General features: G+C 33.1%; 3 protein-coding genes across 4 annotated transcripts; all 3 read left to right on the top strand.

Annotated features, from left to right (window-relative positions):
* Positions 1-2,512: 2,512 nt before the first annotated feature.
* On the top strand, positions 2,513-3,968 carry LOC117272950 (glycine-rich RNA-binding protein GRP1A-like). The gene is made up of 2 exons (XM_009620397.4): positions 2,513-2,850; positions 3,276-3,968. Exons 1-2 carry the CDS (start codon positions 2,740-2,742, stop codon positions 3,678-3,680), a joined length of 516 nt encoding a protein of 171 aa, XP_009618692.1. The 5' UTR covers positions 2,513-2,739; the 3' UTR covers positions 3,681-3,968.
* Positions 3,969-6,868: 2,900 nt separating this feature from the next.
* Positions 6,869-7,831, top strand: LOC104110840 (glycine-rich RNA-binding protein GRP1A-like). 2 transcript variants are annotated; one of them, XM_070187704.1, is made up of 3 exons: positions 6,869-7,057; positions 7,327-7,504; positions 7,592-7,831. In XM_070187704.1, the coding sequence occupies exons 1-3, from the start codon at positions 6,947-6,949 to the stop codon at positions 7,657-7,659; spliced, it is 357 nt and encodes a 118-aa protein (XP_070043805.1). In that variant the 5' UTR covers positions 6,869-6,946; the 3' UTR covers positions 7,660-7,831. The 2 variants fall into 2 exon arrangements, with proteins under 2 accessions (XP_070043805.1, XP_009618693.1); XM_009620398.4 differs by having other exon boundaries at positions 7,327-7,831.
* Positions 7,832-21,030: 13,199 nt separating this feature from the next.
* LOC138899694 (uncharacterized) lies at positions 21,031-21,924 on the top strand. Its single transcript, XM_070186377.1, has one exon. It carries the CDS (start codon positions 21,031-21,033, stop codon positions 21,922-21,924), a length of 894 nt encoding a protein of 297 aa, XP_070042478.1.
* Positions 21,925-25,288: the final 3,364 nt, after the last annotated feature.

Here is a 25,288-nt window from a genome sequence, read left to right as displayed (position 1 = left end):
CCCAAAGATATATTACATTTTGTTATAAAACAATAAAAGAAGAAAAAAAGTATTGTAGAGAAAAGTAGAGAGAGAATTCTTATTGATTTAGGATCAATTACAAGTGAATAGAAAAGTGACTTAGCCACAAAATAATAAACCCTAAAATCTCTCTAAAATATAAACATACACCATAAATAAAATACTATTTATAACACATTTTCATTAATACTATAATATTTTTATATTTAAACGTAATTATGAATTTTATAGCAGAAATAGCACGTGTTTTAATGGTAAGATATCTCCATTTCATTAATATTCTTACGTTAGATTATATATTTCCAAACCCGTACTCTGATTCACCATTAATAGCGAAATCCCACACAGTTGCCACTAATTTAAGTTTCAAAAATGAAAAATTATGGTCGACATTATTCTTTTGTCCAAATAATTGATGGCCTCTCTAATCGACAATTGGTAGGATAATAATTTTTCACCAAAGGATGGGCAGGATAGTAATTTCAGTAGTCAACACTTGCATCTTTGGCTGGATGCATCTAATACCGAATCACAACTAAAGTCACGCCAGGAAAGCGAAAGCGCCGAAACTGATGTTGTAGATATTTATCTGCAGATCCACGCTACGTGTCCTCGTAATCCAAAATATCTCTCAAGCTTCTCACACTCTATTTTAACCATATTAATAGCTTGTTTGGCCGTGCTCTTTTTGGCCAAAGTACTTTTTTTTTTTTTTTTTTTTTAAGTTAAGTTATTTGGCTAAATTTAAAAAAAAAAATATTTTTAAATAGAAATTGAAGTAAATTTTGAAAAACAAAAAAAAATAATTTCTCCCCAAAAATACTTTTAAAGAAAAATATATATATATTTAATAGTATTTTTTAAAAACTTGACCAAATAATAATTACTGCTCAAATATAATTTTTAAATTAATTAACCAACTACAAACTATTTTTTGTGAAAAGCACCTTTAAAATAATTACTTTTCAGTAAGCTATTTTAGAAACTTGGCGTAACATATCAACTCAAAGTCCTCAAACGCATAAAGAAGAATAATTTCAAAATGAATCTTCATATATAATACGTACTTTTTTTTTGTAACAGAAGGTAGGTCACATTACTATCATATTTAAATTTAAAATAAGGTATATTCACTAATTCGTTGATAAGATATTTGAGGTAATGATGCCTTTAAAGTTTAAACTGAATAATTAACGTAACAATATTTATATTATAATATACGTATAAAACATGTATTATTTGATAACAATATCTCACTATATTTCATAGCTTAGCCGTTATATATGGTCGTTTGGTTCAGACATAGTTTTTACAAAGATTAGTAAAGCAAAGGTTATTTTTTTGGAAATATTTGTTCATTTTTAAATAAAATAAAAAATTTCTTATTATTACGAGGATTAGATTTGTCATTTTAATATTTAAATTAATGTTTTGCTAATATATGCGTTCTTATTTTTACTTTCTAATCTAAATAAAAATAATATATTTAGACAAGTTGTATTATTTATGTGGAGATTCAATTTCCTCAAACCTAACCAAAAATTAGGGATGGGCATATATCGGGTATAACCGATAACCCTACCGATAAAATGCTATTGGGTTATCGATATCGGGTTATTGGATAAATAGTCTGATAACGGTTTAATCTTATTTGACTATTGAGTTATTGGTTTGCGTCTCAGTTTGCCCAATTTTATTAACAGTTTAACCGATAGCCCAATAAGCTTTAACAAAATTATAATTTTACCCACTAAGTATATAAAATGACCTTATGGCTTCATTCTCTCTATTATCTCGGCAATTACTCTTTTATCTTTAAACCTTAATACTTAGAGTAAGTTTTAAACTTTTATGAATTTCTCATCTTAATTTTCCAGTTAAGATTTTTAGTTTTAAACTTTAAAGAATTAATTGTTCAGATTTTTGATTTTTCTATTTGTTTCTTTTATTGCACTGACTCATTAGTATTTACAAGATTAAGATTTTATTATTTTTCTGTGAATTATGCCCGACCGCAGTGAGATAGTTAGTAAGATTAGATTATTGAATGTCTTATTCGTTACTCCTACTAACTTATAACTCCGAAAACTGAGATCAAATTCATTAGGATTTTCAAATGCAAAGAAAAATTTCTTTTCTAAAGTTAAAATTTAATCTTTCTTTTCTTAAGAGCGAAAATTTAGTTCATTTCTCTTAACAGTATGATCACGATTTCTATAATAAAAATATAATTTTTTTAATGTTTTTTATTCTTATCGGATAAATCGATAATCGAACCGATAAGGATCGATAATCGATTAACCGACTAATGATATTCGATGTCTTATTGGTTCGGTTATCGGTTTAGTATATTTATAAACCGATAACATTTACAATCGAATCGAAGTGACCGATGCCTGCCAAAAATCTTATTCTTGCCCAAACCAAACGACCTTTAATGTGCCATAATTTTAAATGATCCTTAAAACATATCTCAAGCATTAATCACTACATTTTAACCATAGTTAGCTACCGCCTACCAGTGGTTATCCATTACCGTCGCAATCGGTAACCACCCCTTCCGGTTAAAATTAACCGCAATAGCAAAAATTTAGTCCCCTCACGCCTATAAAAGCCAGCGTTTGCTACCCACAAAATTCACATCAGCTCTTCTCTTCTATTATATTAATTCTCTCTTGTTTGTTTACATTCATATTCTCTTCAAAAAAAAGAAAAACAATGGCAGCTGAGGTTGAGTACAGGTGCTTCGTCGGTGGGCTGGCATGGGCTACCACCGATAGAACGTTAGGAGATGCTTTTGCTCACTACGGCGAAGTGGTCGACTCGAAGGTCCGTTTGTTGCACTGCAGAGCAGAGATCGGATCCGAGCCGATCTGATCATTGATCTCTCTGTTACTGTTACTGTTACTGTTACTGTTACTTCACTCTGGTTTACTTGATTCACTCTGTTACTATGTTACTATTTGTTACTGTTACGTTATTCCATTCCCTTATACGGTACGTTCCGATCTTCCATAGATTTGAACAATTGATGGCTTTTATGATTCTCTTCCTTTTTTTTACTTTCACTGTTTTAATTTATGGAGGAATTTTGATTGCTGTTGTATTACGATTTTTCAAAATTGTTGTTATTACTAGTTTTTAACGGATGGACTGTTATTTTTAGCATGCATGTGCAAAATCTGTTTGTTTTTAGCTTATAATTCATGTAGATCTGTTTAGATCTAATTTTTTTTTATGGATTTTGATTTCAGATCATCAACGATCGTGAAACTGGTAGATCAAGGGGATTTGGCTTTGTTACCTTCAGTGATGAGAAAGCAATGAGGGATGCGATTGAAGGAATGAACGGCCAGAACCTTGACGGCCGTAACATCACCGTTAATGAAGCTCAATCACGCGGCAGCGGTGGTGGTGGCGGTGGTTTCGGAGGTGGCAGACGCCGTGAGGGTGGATACAGTGGAGGTGGCGGATACGGTGGTGGTGGTAGTTACGGAGGTGGCAGACGCGAGGGTGGCTACAGTGGCGGCGGTGGTGGCTATGGTGGTGGTTACGGAGGTGGCCGTGACCGTGGATATGGTGGCGGTTATGGTGGTGGTGATGGTGGGTCCCGCTACTCAAGAGGTGGAGGTGCATCCGAGGGAAGCTGGAGGAATTAGATTTAAGATTCTGAAACTGGGTTTAATTAATTGTGTCTAATATATGTCCTCCTTTAGATAGTTTTTAAATTTGGTGACTATATTTCTGGGTTGGGTAAAAGTCTATTTTTGTTATAGTTTTTAAATTTGGTGACTATATTTCTGTGTTGGGTAAAAGTCTATTTTTGTTACTGTGGCTCGTGTTACTGTTCTGGTTTCTCGTTATTGGTTCTCGTTATGTTACTGTGTGGATCTGTACTTACAAGTTTAAACGAAGGTTACCAATGATCACTCATTTTTAAGTGCCTATATATTGGATGGAATTTGATGTAATTGCTTCACTGAAGAGTTTTATGTATTTTCTACTTGAATCAAGACTAGTAATCAATTGTTATTAGCTTATAGGGATAATTTCCACCTCCAAAAGGAATTTGGAAAACTGGAAGAACAAATTGAAATTTCTATATATTTTAAATCATTTTTGGCAAAACATTACTGGAAAAGGTAGTACTTCTCTTTTTGTATTCATATGCGTTCATTCAACAAATTTACTAAAACTTACTCGTGTATAGTGGATATGGATATAAATCGACAGATTTTTATATAAATTTATAACCGTATCGATAATTAGAGTATATTTTTTATTTTATGAAAATAAATCGAAAAATATCGAACCGTACTTACAATCAACAAGTAATTATGATCGAAATTTTAATCTAAACTTATTATGCTATTTCTACTTAAACTAAATTATTTCGAGCATATTCGATAGCAAGACATATAGTATTCTAGAAGTAGCAAACTACAGTGTATTTAATATATTTTCTTTAGTATGATTTTAATTTATCTTTTTGAATATTTAATTTTTTATAAATTTTATTCTTGAGTCCCAACTTAGTTAATATCTTTCTATTTATGCCGTTTATCTTTTCTTTATTTTTGCATAGTTTTTTTGTGCAAATGTAAAGCAGCTAATAAATTTATATTCCAGTCATCTTTCATGTTTTCATAATTCATCACCATTTAAACAGTAAAATTGTCAAGAAAGTTTTGGTAAGTCCAAAGTAATTATGTTATTATATTATACTTTTACCAGTCCGTACCGATACCGAAGAGAAACCGACATGATTAAAAAAGTTTTGGTAAGTCCAAAGTAATTATGTTATTATATTATACTTTTACCAGTCCGTACCGATACCGAAGAGAAACCGACATGATTGAGACGGTTTCAAAAAGTTTAATTTTGGTTATATATAATAGAATAATCAAAAAATTGATATGATATAAATTTTATAAAATAACTAGCCGAATCGAACCATTGACACCCCTTAATATGCCAATGCGCAAATTATTTATTTGCTTTGTAAGACTTGAAGATACTAATGATAGTTTGGCCTTTCATGTTATTAATATTATAGCCAATTTATAAAGTACTACTAATATTAGTCAAATTAATTATTTGTACGCTTCTACCTTCCGTTCTCACTTCTTTCTCTTGATAGAAAAAGAACAAAATTAATTATTAATAAAGTGAAGAAGATGAGCTTAGCAAAATAATTAGAGATCTAATTACTCGTATTCTTTCATCTAAAATTGATTGCTAACCTTATCATGTGCTAAAAGAGTAGTAGTAGTTCGCTTCTCTTTTTCTTTTTTTCTTTTTTTCCTTTTCTTACTAATTGTTTTCTGAGAGTCAACAACGTTGCTTCTTATGTTGTTTCTATTTGTGCCATCTTCAATTGCCCGCACACCAAATCGTAATAGATAAAATCAAGAGATAATAATAACACTATAACATCATTAAAAAAAAAACAAGCTTCATGAAAGTAACCAGGTCTAACATGAATGCAAAATAATATGATGAAAATGAGCTACAACTTCATTAAAAGCCATTGAAGCTCACATTTACTTTTGCAAATCGAGGTTTCCAAAATTGAAATTCGTATCAAGTGGGTGTTATCATAATCGATTGGATACATCTCAAGGAGTTTGAATTTTATTGGGACGATTTAATAAAAATTTGAGGTGATTTGAATTAGAATTAGAATTAGAGCCAAATAAGGTACTTTAAACAAGAATAATGATATTGACAAGGAAGAGAGGAAGTAGATACGATGCTTTAAACTAAAATCGTGTTCTCCCGTAAAAAAGAGAAATCGCTCGATTACCTATTCACCTTCTAGCCTAATCTTCGACCTCCATACTCTCCCATCTAGGATCATGAGTCATGTATTTGTTGAGCTGAAGATATGGCATGTCCTGTCTAATCATCTCTCCCGTGTTTTTCTCGGTCTATTTCTACCTCTCCTTAGACTTATGACTGTGAACCTTTCGCACTTCCTCACTGGAACATTTGCACTCCTTCTCTTCACTAGTGGCGGGGGCAAGATATTTGCCAAGGGGGGTTAAAAAATAAAAGACTAAAAGAAAATTATAGCCAGTGGAAATTGAACCAACAATCTCGCCAAGATTTTAAACCTCCTTGTCTACTGAGCTATGTTTTTTGGCTATATCAGGAGAATGAGCTATGTTTTTTTGGCTATATCAGAAGAATTCAAAATATAATATATAGAGATCTTTCTAGCTCTTCACTTTGCCCAAACCATGTCTATCTCGTTTTTCGCATCTTACCAACCACATCGGATCTTATACATAACCAAACGTTTAAGTGGGCGTTTGGACATAACAATTGTAATATTCCGGAAAAAAAGTGAAAAAGAATTTCAAGTGAAAATGATATTTGAAAATCAGAGTTGTGTTTGGACATGAATATAATTTTGGGTTATTTTTAAATTTTTGTGAGTTATCTGAATGAAAATTTTGAAAAATAGCTTTTTGAAAATTTTCAATTTTTCGAAAAATTTCAAAATTTATCTTCAAGTGAAAATTGAAAATTTTATGGCCAAACATTGATTTCAAAAAAAAGTAGTAATTTTTTCGGAAAAAAGTAAAAAAAAATTTATGGCCAAATGGGCTCTAAATAGTTTTGATTAGTATATAGGATTTAAACTAAAAATGTTGAAGTGGTCATAATTCACATCTGAAATACAATTTCGGTGGAAAATGTAAGAGGTTTTTAAACAAGTTGACAAGCTCAAGAAAGTGATATGTTATAATGTCCTCATCGACCCAGACCCGAAGCCCAATTACTTAAAAGCCCATCAACACTAAACTCATTTCTCCCTATAAAAGAGTGGGCTTTTCTACATCAATTTCACCCCATCTCTTCTTTCTGATATATTTTTCATTTAGGGTTTATCTTAGTCTCTCGTTTCACAGTATAGTAAATGGCTGCTGAAGTAGAATACAGTTGCTTCGTCGGTGGGCTCGCATGGGCTACCACCGATAGAACCTTAGCTGACGCTTTTGGTACATACGGCGAAGTTCTCGACTCGAAGGTCCGTTTGTTGCGCAGAGCAGAAATCGAATCCGAGCCCATTTTTTGGCTTCGTTGATGACCTTCTGTTACTGATTACTGTTATTACTCTCTGGTTTACTTGATTCATCTGTTACTGTTACTGTTATTACTATTATACCCTTGAAACGGTACGTTCCATCTTTTCTCTTTTTGTCAAGAGATGAAGATAGATCGGTTAATTATTTAGCTTGTAAACGTTGGAGATCTGTTAGATCTGAGCATAGTTTTGTTTTGTTTTTATTTTTTCAGATCATTAACGACAGAGAAACTGGCAGATCTAGAGGATTTGGCTTTGTTACCTTTAAGGATGAGAAATGCATGAGGGATGCAATCGAAGGGATGAACGGTCAGGAACTTGACGGCCGTAACATTACTGTTAACGAAGCTCAGGCTCGTGGAAGTGGAGGCGGCGGCGGTGGTTACGGAGGTGGCCGTCGTGAAGGGGGAGGCGGTGGTTATGGTGGTGGTGGATACGGAGGTGGCCGACGTGAGGGAGGCGGCGGCGGTTACGGAGGTGGCCGACGTGAAGGAGGAGGCGGTGGTTACGGAGGTGGTGGTTATGGCGGTGGTGGGCGTTATTAGATTTAATGTACTTAATTTTGGCCTAATGTTTAATTGGCCTTTAGATTAGTATTCATTACTGTTTTTAGTGTGGTTGGTGTGATTGTCCTTTATAATTTGGTTGTTAAAGTTACTGTGAATCTGTATTTTACAAAGTTCCGTGGAATCAAGTAAATGATGGTTTACGAAATAACTGTGTCGACTTCCTTTTGTATCCCAGTTATTTAGCCTCCAAGGTAGTTTAGGAATCTCTTAGGGTTCGTTTTGGCACGAGGATAATTTAGTTCGCATATCAAATGTTTCCTTAGCTTATTAGTTTTTAAATGAAGTTTCAACAATTAAATTAATTGTATTATTAAAGAGTGAGTACATGATACTATGATAGTATTAGTTGATGATAATTTATTGGGTTTTTATTAAAATATCTACTTGTTCCTAAATGAATTTAAACTATAAGTGTCTGATAGGGGCAATATTGTATATTGCACAAGTACTTGATACTATGATAGTATTAGTAGATGATAATTTATTGGGTTTTTAGTAAAATATCTACTTGTTCCTAAATTAATTTAAACTGTAAGTGTCTGATAGGGGCAATATTGTATATTTATCTCAATATTGTAAGATTCAGCGTCAGTCGGATATTTATCTCGTTATTAGATTATTTAGTAGTGTAAGATATTTATCTCGATATTGGATTATGTAGTTCTATTGGTTTGTTTGATTCGTCGGATTACATGTATAATATATTATGTAAATTTTGAAATATGTAGTTTTTGGTTTGAAGATGGATAAAGCTGAATAAAATTTGTTGTTTTCAGTTTTAATCTTTAAATTTTAGTGGTTTAGATATAAGAAAAATCTCGATTTTCAATAACTTTCTGGTTGCAAAAATCATGCTTCCTTGGTCCGCTCATAGATCTGATGCCTTATAGAATCAGCTTAACCAAATATAGAAATGAGATCTCAAATTATCTGTCTGTATCAAATTATATATTATTTTAGAAGTTCAAGATTAAATTAATTATTTTTTGCCTATTCTGCTTTTAATTTATTAATTGTTCTTAAAAATTACTCATACCTCAATTATGAGTAAATAACAAATAAAGAGAAATTATATTTTAGACATAAATAAGGAAAAGATAGTCAAAAATCTCTCCTATTTAATATTTTTTTTAAGGGGTGTATAAAAAAGAAATACGATAAATAATTTGAGACAGCGGATGGAGTATAGAGTTTAGGTCAAGTTCCAAATGTCACTTTTGTCTACATTGTGTTGCAACCAAGCCCAGATTTTGTAATATAACGATTAATATTAAAGTGATTTGGAAAATTGCTAACTCACTAGAAGAATATAGGACAGCAAATTTTTTGAAAGGAGATGAAATTGCCAACTAACTGCCAAGGCTAGACACTGCAAAACTTTTGGCAAGACCTTTGCTGAAGCTCCATGGAACTCTTGGAAGGAAAAGGACAAACTAAAAGCAATTTAAACCAAATTTAATATGAGATAAATTGAATATCAAATACTAAACTAGGATATTCCACTTTATCCCATGAAAAACGATCTGGAGTATTATAGAAAGATGACAGAAGTGCTACTTCCAAATTAAAAGAAGAGAAATATTCCATTCTCCTTTTTTAAGGTTGAAAATGTAGATGAATAGCCGGTTTGGCCAAGTCTCTCACCAGGCCAAAAGTATTTTTTTCTCAATTTGAGGTTTTTGGCCAAATTTTTTTGAGAAAAAAAGTACTTTTGGCTAGAAGCAGAAATAATTTTTAAAAAACAGAAAAATAGCTTCTCTGCAGAAGTAGAACAATTTTGACTTTTTTCCTTACAAAAATACCCTTTGCAAAATATTATATATACCAAAATAACCTTACTTAGTTTAAACTATTAAGTAATATAAAATGACTTTTGGGATGAATTTTCATATTTATTTGAATGATTTTTTGATATATTTAAATTATCTTGAAAGAATAAAGTACTTTTCAATTTTATTTTTATATTTTACTTAAATAAAATAAAAAAACTCAATTATTATCTTTAATAATAAATATTTATAATTATTTATCTACTTATATAATATTAACTATTAAACAAATATCTTCATGTCTTTATTTGTAATTTGAAACTTAATTTTTTTTTTTGAAAAGCTTGGTCAAACACAAATTATTGTTCAAAAGTGCTTTTCAAATTGATTAGTCAAACACAAACTATTTTTTTTTCCAAAAGTACTTTATCGAAAAGCACATTTGAAAAAGCATTTCTCAAAATAAGTTGATTTTTCAAGTTTGGCCAATATGCTATAACACAAACAACTAGAGTTGAGTTGAAAAGGGTTGACATTGTTGGGCCTGAAGTCTAATATTAGGAATCTTTATAGAAATAGCCAGCTAGATTTTTTATTTATTTTTTCTAGTATGTATACATAGATTATACACTAAAACAACCAAGTGCCTTAAAGCACCAATCATTCATACAGGGTCCGCGAAAGAGTCGCACCTCTAAGGGGTGTTATGTCGACAATATATTCTAATACAAGCATTAGTGGTTGTTTACACGGCTTGAACCCGTAATCTATAGGTCACACGAAGACAACTTTACCGTATCTTCTAGGCAGAGGCGGATTTAGGGGATGGAATGGGGTTCAACCAAAAAATTATACCGTATATAAAAGGCAAAATTTGATGTTTACTTCTATATATTATATTTGAATCACTTTGATATGGCTCAAAGCATAGCTTAGTTGTCATGAAAGTTCAAAATTGTGAGGTCATTGATTCAATTCCCACTAGTTACAAACATACAATATCTTCTAATTTTTTAACGTTTTTCTTTTTTGAACCCTTCAAGGAAAATCCTACCTCCGCAGGCTTTCCTTCCACTTCTTTTATGCTCAGCTCAATGAAAGGGAGGGAAATAGTTACTTGAAAAAGGATCACACAAAGCGCAATTTGCATCCCTTTTCTCTTTCATTTTTTCTTTCTAAAGACTCACTCTCAATAATTTATTTGTTTTGAATTAATTATTCTTTTTTCTGATAGAATATACAAGTTTCATACTTGTTGCGTACGGATTTACAAAGTGATTTATAACAATATTATGCTACTTCTCCCTTACTTAAGGATTTTGAAGGAAATGTCACATTTTTTCAAATGGTATTAAACTCCACTTACTATTACTAGTACAACATAGGAGACAAATATATATATATATATATAAGAGGAATAGAAAAGTTAGGTGACACATCACTTTGGCCAAGAATCCTATCGATCCTTTTTCTCTCTTTTTTGACTTTTTCCTTACTTTTTATTTATAAAATAAATGTCTCAATTATTACTACTCCCCTCTCTTTCCTATTCCCTATTGTAAAAAAAACGTCTCAACATCTTTCCTATTCCTAATTGTAAAAAAACGTCTCAACAATTACTATTTCAACTTTTCATGTTCCCTCCCAGAAAAATCAGAGTGTATTAAAATAAAACCCACACAATTACCATCAGAATGAGATGCAAAACATATGCAGAAGAATACCTTTCTGGTATTCCAACGCATGCTACGTACTAAGGTGCTTGAACTGAAAATAATTGTGAATATGCATATTCCGTAGTTCAATGTAGATGAATGAATCTAACTTCATTATATTACTTCTTTGCTTTTCTTTTTGTTTGTAATTTTTGTTAATTGAAGTTGTCATACTATACAATGTATTTTTCATGTCTAATGGAGTATATGCAGATAAAATGGGATCTTGAAGAAATGGTACGAGTTGGAGGTGATCGATAGTTTTCTGAATTGAAGCTTAGTATACATCAGGGATCTGTAAGCAGGATTTAAGGTCAGTTGTACGCGAGCATTTAAAATATACATCATATTTTTCATGAAATATTAGAATTTAAAATATTTCATGATATTGCTTTCACCATTTAGTAGTTGCGTTTGTTGTAGAGAGAATATGGAATAATTATGTTTTTCTTTCTCAAACTTCCTCAAAATGTTCTCTTAATTTGTTTGTATTTGTAACTGACAAGTTTTTAATAATTTGGCAGAATGAAGCACAAAGTAAATGATAATCTGTTGGCTGACTACACTTCAGAATGAAAAATTATCAAAACTTGCTCTGCCGTAAGTAGCAGTTGTTAATTTTTCTCATTGAATTAATCTTGTAATTTTTAGAATGACAGGTAACATTCAGGAGGCAAATCTATCATATAGTGATACAACGAGTGACATTATTTGAAGGGTATAATGGTTCCCAAGTATATGATGACATATAACACAATATTTGCCGAAATAACTCGAGTATAAGAATTTGTACGATATATCCATTAGATACATCTTACATATTCGTAGTGCTAGAAAGGATTATATTATGCTTGGCTTATCACACTTCTTCCTTCAATTCATTTTAGAAGGTCTTTCATGTCAATAAGGTATTCTGAGCATTTACAAGAGCTTTCTTGATCTTGCTCATCAAATAATAGTCTAATTTGTATTGCTAACTTCTTTTTTTTTTAAAAGGATATAATATGTATATTACCCTTAAATTCCCTTTATTCTCCTAATTGGAGGATTCACTATTAAAACATTGTCAAAAAACATCCATAAAAATCGACCGAAATCCATCAAAAATCGACGAATTTTCGACCATTTTCAATTAGTCGATAAAACAATGGTCATAAACGGAGAGCGACCGCAGACGGTCGATATTTTTCGACCGAAGTCGGTTGGTAACTGTCAACGCACTTTGACCAAGTTGTATGACACAAAATAAAGTTACCGACCAAATTCGGTCGGGGTATTGTTGAAAATAATTTTTAATTATTTTAAAAATACCAACCGAATTCGATCGGAATTGTAATTATTCATTTTTTAAAAAATTATTCAATTCCGACCGAAATCGGTCGGTATTTTAAAAATATATAATTATTCATTTTTATTTAAAATTATTAATTCCGACCGAAATTGGTCGGTATTATTTAAACAATTAAAATTTAAAATCAAAAAGTCCGACCGAAGTCGGTCGGTAAATTTGATTTTCTAGGAAATCAGATGAACATTTTCGACCGAAGTTCCGACCGAAGTCAGTTGATTTTCTAGATAATGTTTTTGCAGAATACAGCTGTTTTATAGCTGCACCATCTGCCAACAACCAATCACCTATAATGGCAGTATTATATTACTGCCATTCAACCAATAACTACTACTACAACAACAATAACAACAACAATAACAACTATCAAAACTATATTAACAAAATATTATCACCATTTCAACTAAACTATATTAACAAGACATCATACCCAATAACAAAATATTTCACGAGTTAAAAGTTTAAACATCATTCAATAAGTGTTTTGTACTACATCATCTTCATCTCCCCTACTATAGCTTTCATCGTTGGCATGGTTCGAAGGATTAGCATCTGGGAAGGCTCACGAGATCAGGGAATTGGGAAAGCACCACTAGCAAGAAGATTGGCTAGCTGACCTTGAAGGATATTAAATTGTTTGTCCCTTTTTTCTAGCTGAACTTGAAGGGTATCAAATTGTTTATCTCTCTTTTGTTCTCTAGCCTTTGTCTCTTCAAGCTCTGCTATCAGCTTTGCGAGCTTCTTCTCCATAGATGAGAGAGTCGACCTATCAATTGCCTCGCCTTGGGCGAAAGTCCCTATAACTTACAATCCAGCCTTGTAGCGCCGAAATGATCTCTCTGGAAGGCCGTATGCTATGTCCTTTTTAGGACAATCGACAACTTCTAACCATATCTTCTGTGCTTCTTCGTCTGAAATGGGTGGTCGCTCGCCTTTGCTCATTCGGTGGCAAGCTCTGAGTGTACTCATTCACATTAGTTTTGTAGCGACTCTTTATTTAGAAGATAGAAAATTATTAACTATATAATATTATAAACATTAATTTCAAGTTATAGTAGTTGTGAAACTTACATATGTAGTCTCCGCCCGGTCCTCGACTGTCTACTTGGATCTGTCGGTTCCTTCTTTTTCCGGATGTGAGTCTCCATGAAGAATTCATCATGAATCATCTTCCTCCCATATTTTTTTTCCTACAAATACAATAAAATATGTTAACTAAATTTATATATATATATATATATATATATATATATATATATATATATATATATATATATATATATATATATATATATATATATATATATGTATATTTTAAGGAATTACCAGTAGTTTTCTCGCTGTCCCCATGCTCCTTGCACCCACACAGTGTAAGGAGCCACCCTTCTAGATGCTCAGGCCTTCTTTTCCTGTTCACTCCTCTTCTCAAATTTTTCGGTGTTCCACTGCCTCAGCAGATCCTCCCATATATGCGGTGGAACCCATAAAGGCTTCTTGCTTTTCTTTAGAGTAGAGCTGAAGGAATCAGATAGTCTCTTACAACATTTGAACACAAAATTTGCCAGAGTTTCACTGTTATGCCGGTCCTCCCAGGTACACTTAGTCTGCAAATGAAGTGTGTAACGTTAGATGAAAATATTGTTAATATAATGCTTAAATAGATAAGAATTGTATTAAAACCTTAAATTGGTTGAAAATATGCTCCACGAGCACCGATGGAAATTCACTCCAAGTCGCATAGGGTGCATCATACAACCGACCATGAGTTTCAGTGTTTATCTTTGTAGTCCGATGATTAGGTATGAACCTACAACATAGCAATTACATTAAATAACAAGAGTAGCTATTATAATTCAGCAAAAATAAAGAAGTAATAAATAAATCTTACCCATTGCCCTCAGGCTTGATGATCATCCTATGATAACGATCATACCGCACTTTCTCTGGATCATCATCCTCCGATGAATTTGAAGCGTGCATGGAAGATGGGGCATCTGGCTTAGCGCTACTATCCCGAAGGCGAAGTCTAGAAATGCTAGGAGATGAACTCCGTGGAGAAGGATACAGGGTCGCTGATGAAGACGGCTATGATCTAGACCCCTGCAGTGACCTAGACCTCTGCTGCGATCTAGACCAATGCTGTGATCCAGTTGGCTGAAATCTAGATGGATGTGATCCAGCTGGTGATGAAGCAAATGGAGCAGATAACGGGCGTATCACCGCATGGCCCTTTGACTGCTGTCTCGATGGACCCATGTAACTATATGCAGGGTCATGTGGAGGAAGCGGGGTATAGTCCTATGGCGGAGAATGGTAAGAATACTGCTGGCCGGGCAAATGGTAGGTAGTCTGATGAGTAGATGGATGTAGTGGAATATATGTGTGCCTAGAAGATTGTTGTCGTCCATCAGCAGCAGAGGGATGCAAGTGTGGAGTGGAAGGAAGCGAGGGTGTAGCACCTTCATCACGATCAATAGGTCTCTTATCCTTTCTAGACCTACCTCGACCCCTACATCAACACTTACTTAAGAAAGGGTTGAACTTTCGGACAATTTAGCAACACATGATTTGAAGTTGATTTGTACTCCATACTACTTAGCCCCTTTTTGTTCGATCTTAAGAACCTCGACCTGGTTGATTGAATATGGACATTGGTAGATATAATGGATCAATCTCAATCATGTCATTGTGCCGATTGGTCCTATTTCTAGCACATGGCACATGACTGTCGAAGTAGTAAGAACAAAAATGAGTAGTTTTCTTTGCAAGATAGGTTTCACATATGGATCTTTCAATCCTATTCCTCTGTTTATCAAATCGTTTACACTTGCCGATAGTCATGTACATTTTCATATTAGACGATAACGTTAAAGAAAATTACAAGAATAAATCAAGGTTTGATCATTACCTCTCGAATGGATACAACCACCTGCATTGAACCGGCCCTCCAAGTCGCGCCTCGTGTACAAGGTGAATTGGAAGGTGTTCCATCACATAAAAGAAACCACATGGAAAAATCCTTTCCAGCTTATTACTGATTATAGGAATGTTCCGATTCATTTGAAATAGGTTTCTTCCCTTAATATGGTAGAACATAAGTCTTTGAAGAACAAACTTATCTTTGTGATGGGTTTTCAGATATTTTCAGGCAAAACCACAAAATGCAATAGGGATTAAGGTTTCCATAAATATATGACACTCATGACTTTTCATATATATGAGTCAGCTTTCCTTCAACTATATCAACACATTTTTCCAGGTTCGAAGCATAGCCCTCGGGCATCTTTAGGTTTGCAACCCACTCCCAAATCTGTCGTCTTTGTTCCAAAGTGAATGTGTAGCTGACCTTGGGCTTGAACACCTTACCATTATTCGCAGACTGCTAATGTAATTCAGGTTGCCTGCAATATTCTTGTAAGTCCAATCTAGCCTTCGGGTTATCTTTTGTCTTATTCTTATCATCCATCACTGTGTTGAACAAATTGTCAAAATAGTTCTTCTCAATATGCATGACATCGAGATTGTGTCGGAGAAGATTATCCTTCCAATATGGCAACTCCCAAAATATGCTATGTTTTTTCCAGTTATGAGTAACACCATATCCAGAAAATCTAGAAAGTGGGGCCTCGATAACTTTAGTGAAGTTTTGAACCCTCTCCCAAATTTTCTCACGGGACAAAAATTAGAGGTGGAAAATCACGTTCAACTGTATTCTTTTTGAATGCGTTCTTCATCCTCTGAACTCATGATCAACTGGCAAGAACTGACGATGACAATCAAACCTCGACTGCTTTTGGCCATGTTTTAAAGTGAACGCTTTACTATTTTCCATGCAGTAAGGACATGCTAACTTTCCAGCAGACATCCACCCAGACAATATTCCATATGCAGGAAAGTTATTAATGGTCCACATTAAGTTAGCACGTAAGTTAAAATTTTGCTTAGTTGATATGTCATATGTCTCAACTCCATCATACCACAACTGTTTTAGCTCATTAATGAGAGGTTGCAAATATACATCAATCAAACTCTTTAGATTGCGGGGATCAGGAATAACATAATTTAAGAAAATATATGGACTAGTCATATACATTTCAGGCGGAAGATTATACGGCGTAATAAAGACCGTCCTGTATGAATATGGTATTGCAGAAACACAAAATAGCGTGAAACCATCAGCACACAAACCTAACCAAACGTTCCTTGGTTCACTAGCACAATCCGGATACGTCCTATCAAAATGCTTCCAAGCTTCCCCATCTGAAGGATGACACATAACACTCGGCGACCTTCTATTTTTATAGTGCCATGATGCCATCTCATATGAGGAGCGAAACTCATTGATGCGTACAACCTCTTTAATCTAGGAATAGGAGGCAAGTAATGCATCGACTTCACATCAACCTTTTACCGCTGGAAACCCGCTTAAAACGAGTTTTTTCACAAAATTTATAACTTTTTAAATCTGCATCACCCTTATAATACAACATGCAACCATCCTCACAATAATCGATTCTCATAGACGAGAGTCCTAACTTTGAAACCAATCTTTTAGCCTTATAGGATTCTTCAGGTATGTTGAAAGTTGGGTCAACTAGTTCACTCATAAGGCCAATGAAAAAAATCCATATCCGCTTGAGAAATATTAGTATTTGATTTGATACTTAATAATCTAACCGTAACAGACAACTGAGAGTGCATACTCCCTTCACTTAGTGGACGACTAGCGGCCTCTAACTGTTCGTAAAAATATTTTACCTCTTCGTTAGGAGGTTGTTCAACACTTTCATGGGTTTTAAAATCGAAGTGCATCCCAAAAGCATCTACAACCATTTCATGGTATCCAGGATGTTGAACGCTATTCTCCACCAACTTACTACTTTCACCAACAACTACGTTATGAAATACACCATCAGTACCATCAACCTCTCCATGACTAGTCTACACAAAATAATTATCCATAAATCCCTTTCTATAAAGATGAGTCGTAACATCCTCCGAACCCAAAAAATTCAAACACTTACACTTCGTACAAGGACACCTAATCATCCCTCCAATTCGAAAAGGTTCAAGTGACATTGCATGCCTAATACATTCCTTAACCCCTTCTATAAATTCCTTCCTAAAAAACTGACGATTAGGATAATTCCTATTATACATCCAACTACGATATTCGATCTACATAAAGAACAAATACATTGCATGTTATATTAATCATAATTCAAATTATTTTATAGAATTAAGTTACATATTAAACTTTAGTTACAAAGTACAATATTTAAATAATTTGAGTGCATATTAATTTGAATACAATATTATTCTAACCCTACCAATAAAATTAATTAGACTCGCTAGAATATTTAATTAGTTGAGCCATTCAATTAGACTAACTCACTTACTATTAATCATAATTAATAAACCCTAAATCATAATTTAATATGCCCTAAATCATAGTTTAATAAGCCGTAAATCATGAGCAATAAAATTAAAAAAAATATAAATTAGCTAATTAAGCAAGTACCTTACATGATATCATAAACTAAATCAATTAGAGTAAACCTTAAATCTAAAGAATTATAATCAATTGAAACAATTCCAAAATCCCAAATTGTAAATCCTAGTTTATACAATTGAGAGAATTTAAATAACTAAAATTAACAAGTATAGATAACTAACCTTCAAAAAGAGGATAGGGGTATATTTTTGGAAGTAGCGCGGTTGTGGGTGGCGCGACAGTGGGGGGGGGGGAGGAGCAGTGGTGGGGCTGTAGAGGTGAGACCAACGGAGAACGGAGAGAGACGAAGTAGGGGGTTTGATTTTGGATGAGAAGGGAGTGATGAGTGAATTTGTGTGGAATTTGGGAAGGGTTGGCGGATGTGGAAGAAAGAATGAGAGAAAGTGAAAAGAGAAAAATGGGGAAGAAACTCGTTGCTGGGCACCCTAAATTATAATTTTCCGACCGACTTCGGTCGGAAAATTCGTTCGGTATTTTAAGTGGAGTGTTTGACCCACATTTCCGACCGAATTCGATCGGTATTTCAATTTTAAATTTTTTATAATATTAAAAAATTTATATATATATTGACATAGTGTCCATATATATATATATATATATATATATATATGTGTGTGTGTGTGTGTGTGTGTATGTGTGTGTGTGTGTGTATTTAAATTACTTTTATATGGACACTATGTCCTATCTCTGTATGTATATATACATAATATTTAATTGATTTAACATCCTAAATTATAATATTCAATATTTAATTAATTTTGTATTTATACACACACACATTATTATAAATACATATTATTATATATGTGTGTCTTTATATAAACACACACACACACACACACATATATAAAATTAAGTATTAAATATTAGTTATTTAAAAGTTATTTATATAAATTGACTAAAACTAACCAACTTCGGTCGGTATTTTTATTAAATTAATATTTTTAAAAAATTAGAATTGATATATATATATATATATATATATATATATATATATATATATTAAAAAACCAATTGCCTTGGGCAGGAAAGAATAATTTCAAATATACCGACTGATTTCGGTCGGTATATTTGAAACATTTTAATTAAACATTATTTTGCCTCTTCGTTAGGAGGTTGTCCAACACTTTCATGGGTTTCAAAATCGAAGTGCATCCCAAAAGCATCTACAACCATTTCATGGTATCCAGGATGTTGAACGCTATTCTCCACCGACCTACTACTTTCACCAACAACTACGTTATGAAATACACCATCAGTACCATCAACCTCTCCATGACTAGTCTACACAAAATAATTATCCATAAATCCCTTTCTATAAAGATGAGTCGTAACATCCTCCGAACCCAAAAAATTCAAACACTTGCACTTCGTACAAGGACACCTAATCATCCCTCCAATCCGAAACGGTTCAAGTGGCATTGCATGCCTAATACATTCCTTAACCCCTTCTATAAATTCCTTCCTAAAAAACTGATAATTAGGATAATTCCTATTATACATCCAACTACGATATTCCATCTACATAAAGAACAAATACATTGCATGTTATATTAATCATAATACAAATTATTTTATAGAATTAAGTTACATATTAAACTTAATAAAAAAAATTCAAATTATTTAACTTTTGTCTCCTCCCCCGTTTTTTTTTCTACATCTCGAGAAACGGAAAAAAAAATGTGAATCATGTGAAGCACAAGTGTCAACAAGTCATCTAAGAAATGAAATACTAAAAAATATTCATGGATTCTGTTTTATAAAAAAATTATAAAATGTTTAATTAGTAAAGATTAATTTTTTTTATAAAAGTAATGACATTAAAATTTAACTTTATTTTAATTCTTTTAACGATCGCGCGAAACGCGGGTAAATACACTAATTTATGTATAATTTTAGACGAAAGTAAAAATATGTGTATCAATAAACTATAGCACAAGATGGTCTACGGACAAAAGTACCTTTGATGTAGGCAATCTCTAAAATAATTTCAATGTACCATTATTTTATTCATTGAATAACAGGTTTTGCATTATTATGCGCCGTGTACTAATCTTTGCATATCTAAACCGTTACCAAAACGGAGTGAATTGGGGTTAAATTAATAATCATAAATTGTCTCGAGCATTGCAATAGGGAATAGGTAGTTGACCAAACTCTACCAAACTCTACCAACAAGTAATACTCCTAAATTTTCTCGAGCATTCCTAGAAATGTTACAAATATGAGTCTCAATTGAAATCAATCATATTTCACGTCGAATATGCACAAAGATCTCATTGTTTTACATAGGATTAAAAAGAATCTTTATTTTAGTGATCTCAAGCTCATGAGATTCATCAATTTAAAAAGGCATTACATTTTCATTGAAGATGTCAATCTACTACCTCAAATTTTCAAGCATAAATGAAATACTTAATTGCATCCAATTTGGTATCTTCCTATACAATCTTGTAAATATATAATTTGGCAATGGATAAAAGCTTTATTATTAATTCTCATTTTAAAAGATTGTAGGAATTTCCTTGCCAGCGAACGTCATGCCAATGATATTGTCAATATTGTTATAAGAAATATCAAATTATGGTGGATGTCTACTCTTCCTCTATGATATTCATCTCAAATGCTTAATGACATATTTTCTATGTTTAATGACATATTCAATGACATATTTTCTTCACTTTTCATGCCTATATAAAGGCCTTGAAATAGATGAAAAGTACACACAATTGAAGAAGAAATAAGAATCTCTTCTCTCTTTCTCCATATATCTCTTAACTTATTTTTCCTTGTTCTATATTGTTACTTTGAGTTATATTTTATAACACGTTATCAGCACGAGACTCTACCGTCTCAAGAAGCTCTTTGAAAAGACTAAGGTATAACTTTTCTCCTCTTTTAATTATGACTGATATTATGAAAAGAAAGTTCGTTGCCCTTGAAATTTCGGACAAGAACTATATGACATGGGTGTTGGATGCTGAAATCCATTTAGATGTAATGGGTCTTGGAGACGCCATTAAAGATAGAAATAAAGCATCTACCCAAGATTGTGCTAAGGCCTTGATTTTCTTGCGCCATCACCTTGACGAAGGGTTAAAGATAGAATATCTCACAGTCAAGGATCCACTTGTTTTGTTGAATGGCTTAAAGGAAAGAAATGACAACTTAAAGTTGCTCACTCTTCCACAAGCACGATATGATTTGGCTCATCTGAGGCTCCAAGACTTTAAGTCTGTTTCTGAATATAATTCTGCGATGTTCAGAATTACTTCCAAATTGAAACTATGTGGAGATACTATCATTGATTACGATATGCTTGAAAAATCGTTCACAACGTTTCATGCCTCCAATATGGTCTTGCATCAGCAATACCGAGAGAAAGGTTTCAAGAAGTATTCTGAGTTGATTTCTCTTCTCCTTGCGGCTGAACGAAATAATGACTTGCTCGTAAGAAATCACGAAAATCGACCCACTGGGTCTACACCATTGCCTGAAGTGAATGGGGTGTATTCCTATTATTCTAAGTGTGAAAAAAGTCGTGGCCCTGTTCGTGGTCGTGGTCGTCGCCGTGGCCAAGGAAGAAATTTTTCTGGTATTAATTACCCCCCAAAGAAAAATAACCACCAAAAGTGGAAAGGTCCAAGGGCAAATGGTTCAGAAACTGAATGTTATCGTTGCGGTGGAAAAGAGCATTGGGAAAATATTTGTCGCATACCAAAATATTTGGTTGAGCTTTATCAAGAATCTCTAAAGGATAAAGCTCCTGATGCTAATTTTGTCTATGACAATGAATTTGACATTACCCACTTGGATGTGACAGATTTTATTGAGCACCCTAATGAAAAAATAAACCACTCGATCGGTGATGGATCTATGGTTAAAGATGATTGAGTATTTTGATTTTTATGTTTTTCTATTCGTAGTATCTAATGAATAAACATCTTGTAATTTTTATTGCATTTAATAATACTTCTTATGTAGTTTTTAAAAATATATGTATTTCCTAAATTTTATAAATTTCACAAACAAGGAGCAATATCTAAGTAATTAGTGTCCTAATCTCACTGATCTTTTAATTCCTTTTGATTTTCCTTTATGTTACTTTAATTCTCTTTAAGAAGAGGTTTACAAGCACCCTGGAACAACTTTTGTTACTTCACCCTTAATTTTTTTTCATGTACTTATAATTGTATTATTTTTGCTGCGTAATTATTTGTATAATAATTAGAATTTGTTAGAAAATGCATTAAAAGGTCACTATTGAATTATTGGTTTAACTTTATTTCTTTTCCTTTTACTCTAAAAATACTAATATTTATTCATATACTTCTTTTGTATGTCAAACCATGGGAAGCAAATATGGATATCTTTCAAAGCAAACTTGGATCAAAGTTCAATTGTAAAAATATTTGCTTAATTAATTCATGTACAACACATATAATATTCAAAGAGAAGAAATATTTCTCTCATTTAAGTATGTGTAAGGCAGATGTTACTACAATTTTTAGTAGTAGTAATCTAATTGAAGGCTCTAGAAGAGCTAATATAACTCTGCCTAAGGGAACAATACTTATTATAGAGAATGCAATGTTCTCCTCCAAGTCCAAGAGGAACTTGTTGAGTTTTAAAGATATCTGTCGAAATGGATTTCATATTGAGACAATACGATAGATGAGAATAATCTCGAATATCTCATCGTTACCAAGAATGTCTCTGGCCAGAAAAGGATTATTGAGAAGTTCCCATCTTTATCTTGTGGCCTGTATTGGATAAGAATTAGTGCAATTGAGGCACATTCTATCGTAAACCAAAAGGTTTCTAATTCCAATACTTTTGTACTTTGGCATGATCGATTGGGACATCCTGGATAATTTATGATGAGAAGAATTATAGAGAACTCAAATGGGCATCCATTAAAGAATTTAAAGATTCTTTTAAATAATGAGTTTTCTTGCACTTCTTGTTATCAAGGCAAGTTGATTATTAGACCATCACCAACAAAGGTTGGGATTGAGTCCCCTGTATTTTTGGAACGTATACAAGGGGATATTTATGGACCTATTCACCCACCTAGTGGGTCGTTTAGATATTTTATGGTCTTAATAGATGCATCTTCTAGATGGTCTTATGCGTGCCTATTGTCATCTCGCAACCTGGCGTTTGCAAAATTAATGGCACAAATAATTCGATTACGGGCACAATTTCCCGATAATATTAATAATGCTGTTGAGTTTTCATCCCAATCATTTAATGATTATTGCTTATCAATTGGGATAAAAGTGAAACATCATGTAGCTCATGTTCACACTCAAAATGGCCTTGCAGAGTTTTTGATTAAACGCCTGCAATTGATAGCAAGACCGTTACTCATGAAAACAAAATTATCCACTTCTGTTTGGGATCATGCTATTTTGCATGCAGCAATGCTAATTCGTCTCAGACCGACAAATTATCATAAATATTCCCCGTTACAATTAGTTTTGGGTCATGAATCTAATATATCCCATCTAAGAATTTTTGGATGCGCTGTATATGTGCCTGTAGCACCGCCATATCGCACCAAGATGGGTCCCCAAAGAAGGTTAGGAATATATGTTGGGTTTGAATCGCCCTCCATTATTCGCTACCTCGAAATGTTAACGGGAGATTTGTTCACTGCTCGATTTGCAGATTGTTGATTCGATGAGGCATTTTTCCCAAAATTAGGGGGAGAAATTGGTGAAATCAAACGGGAAATTTTGTGGAAAAATTCATCATTATCTCATCTTGATCCACGTGCCTCTATTTGTGAAAAAAAGGTGCAAAAGATTATCCATTTGCAGAAAATAGCAAATCAAATGCCAGATGCATTTACGGATCTGAAAAGGATAACGAAATCATATATCCATGTAGAGAATATTCCAATCCGTATTGATGTCCCTGTTGGACAATCTTCTAGTGTCATAGCTAATAAGTCAAAAGCACGCCTAAAGCGTGGCAGGCCGTTGGGTTCTAAGGATCGAAATCCTAGAAAAAGAAAAATAAATGATCAAGATGACACTACGAATGAGTCTCATAAAGAAACCCATGATTTAACCAATCCTGAAATTCATGAGGAAATCAATGAGCCTGAGACTCAAGAAAATAAGGAACTATCAATAAACTCAATCGATATTGAGACAGATTTGAATCGATATTATGCAAGATAATGAGGATCTTGAACCTCAATCCGTTGGAGAATGTCGACAAAGACGTGATTGGCCAAAATGGCAAGAAGCAATCCAATCTGAGTTGGATTCACTTGCGAAACGTGAAGTTTTTGGGTCTGTAGTCCAAACACCTAATGGTGTTAAACCTGTTGGCTATAAATGGGTCTTTGTACGTAAAATGAATGAGAAAAATGAGGTACAAAGATATAAGGCACGCCTTGTTGCACAAGAATTTTCACAAAGGCCTAGTGTCGATTATAAAGAGACGTATTCTCCTGTTATGAATGTTATAACGTTCTGTTATCTCATTAGTCTTGCTGTCCATGAAAAGCTTGGCATGTATTTAATGGATATGGTTACAGCCTACCTTTACGACTCACTTGATAATGAGATATACATGAAAATTCCTGATGAATTTTAAAATGCCTGACGCACATAATTCAAAGTCCAAGGAAATATTTTCAATCAAATTGCAAAGATCTTTGTATGGTCTAAAGTAATCAGGAAGAATATGGTATAACCGCCTTAGTGAATATTTATTAAAGGAAGGTTATATAAATGATGACATTTATTTTTATAAAGAAAACAACATCGGAGTTTGTTATACTTGTCATATATGTTGATGACATAAACCTTATTGGAACTCCTACAGAACTCCAAAAGGCAATTGATTATTTAAAGAAGGAATTCGAGATGAAAGATCTCGGAAAGGAAAAATTATGTCTCGATTTGCAAATTAAACATTTGGCAAACGAGATTTTTGTTCATCAATCTGCCTACATAGAAAAGGTATTGAAACGATTTTACATGGATGGAGCACATCCATTAAGTACTCCGATGTTTGTTCGATCACTTGATGTGAATAAGGACCCGTTCTGACCTCAAGAAAAGAATGAAGAGCTTCTTGGTCCTGAAGTACAATATCTTAGTGCAATTGGTGCACTAATGTATCTTGCTAACACTACAAGGCCTGGCATAACTTTTTTAGTTAATGTCTTAGCAAGATATAGCTTTGCTCCTACAAGGAGACATTGGAATGGAATCAAACACATATTGCGGTATCTAAA

Source organism: Nicotiana tomentosiformis, chromosome 10 (genome assembly GCF_000390325.3).
Source record: "Nicotiana tomentosiformis chromosome 10, ASM39032v3, whole genome shotgun sequence".
NCBI classification, from domain to species: Eukaryota; Viridiplantae; Streptophyta; class Magnoliopsida; order Solanales; family Solanaceae; genus Nicotiana; species Nicotiana tomentosiformis.
This window is presented reverse-complemented; position numbering and strand designations above follow the sequence as displayed.

Excerpts from the sequence above, each read along its gene's own strand:
- LOC104110840 (XM_009620398.4), top strand. The coding sequence starts at position 6,947 with ATGGCTGCTGAAGTAGAATACAGTTGCTTCGTCGGTGGGCTCGCATGG. Across the intron at positions 7,058-7,326 it reads GCGAAGTTCTCGACTCGAAG|ATCATTAACGACAGAGAAAC; the intron begins GTCCGTTTGTTG and ends TTATTTTTTCAG.
- LOC138899694 (XM_070186377.1), top strand. The coding sequence starts at position 21,031 with ATGGGTCTTGGAGACGCCATTAAAGATAGAAATAAAGCATCTACCCAA.
- LOC117272950 (XM_009620397.4), top strand. The coding sequence starts at position 2,740 with ATGGCAGCTGAGGTTGAGTACAGGTGCTTCGTCGGTGGGCTGGCATGG. Across the intron at positions 2,851-3,275 it reads GCGAAGTGGTCGACTCGAAG|ATCATCAACGATCGTGAAAC; the intron begins GTCCGTTTGTTG and ends TTTTGATTTCAG.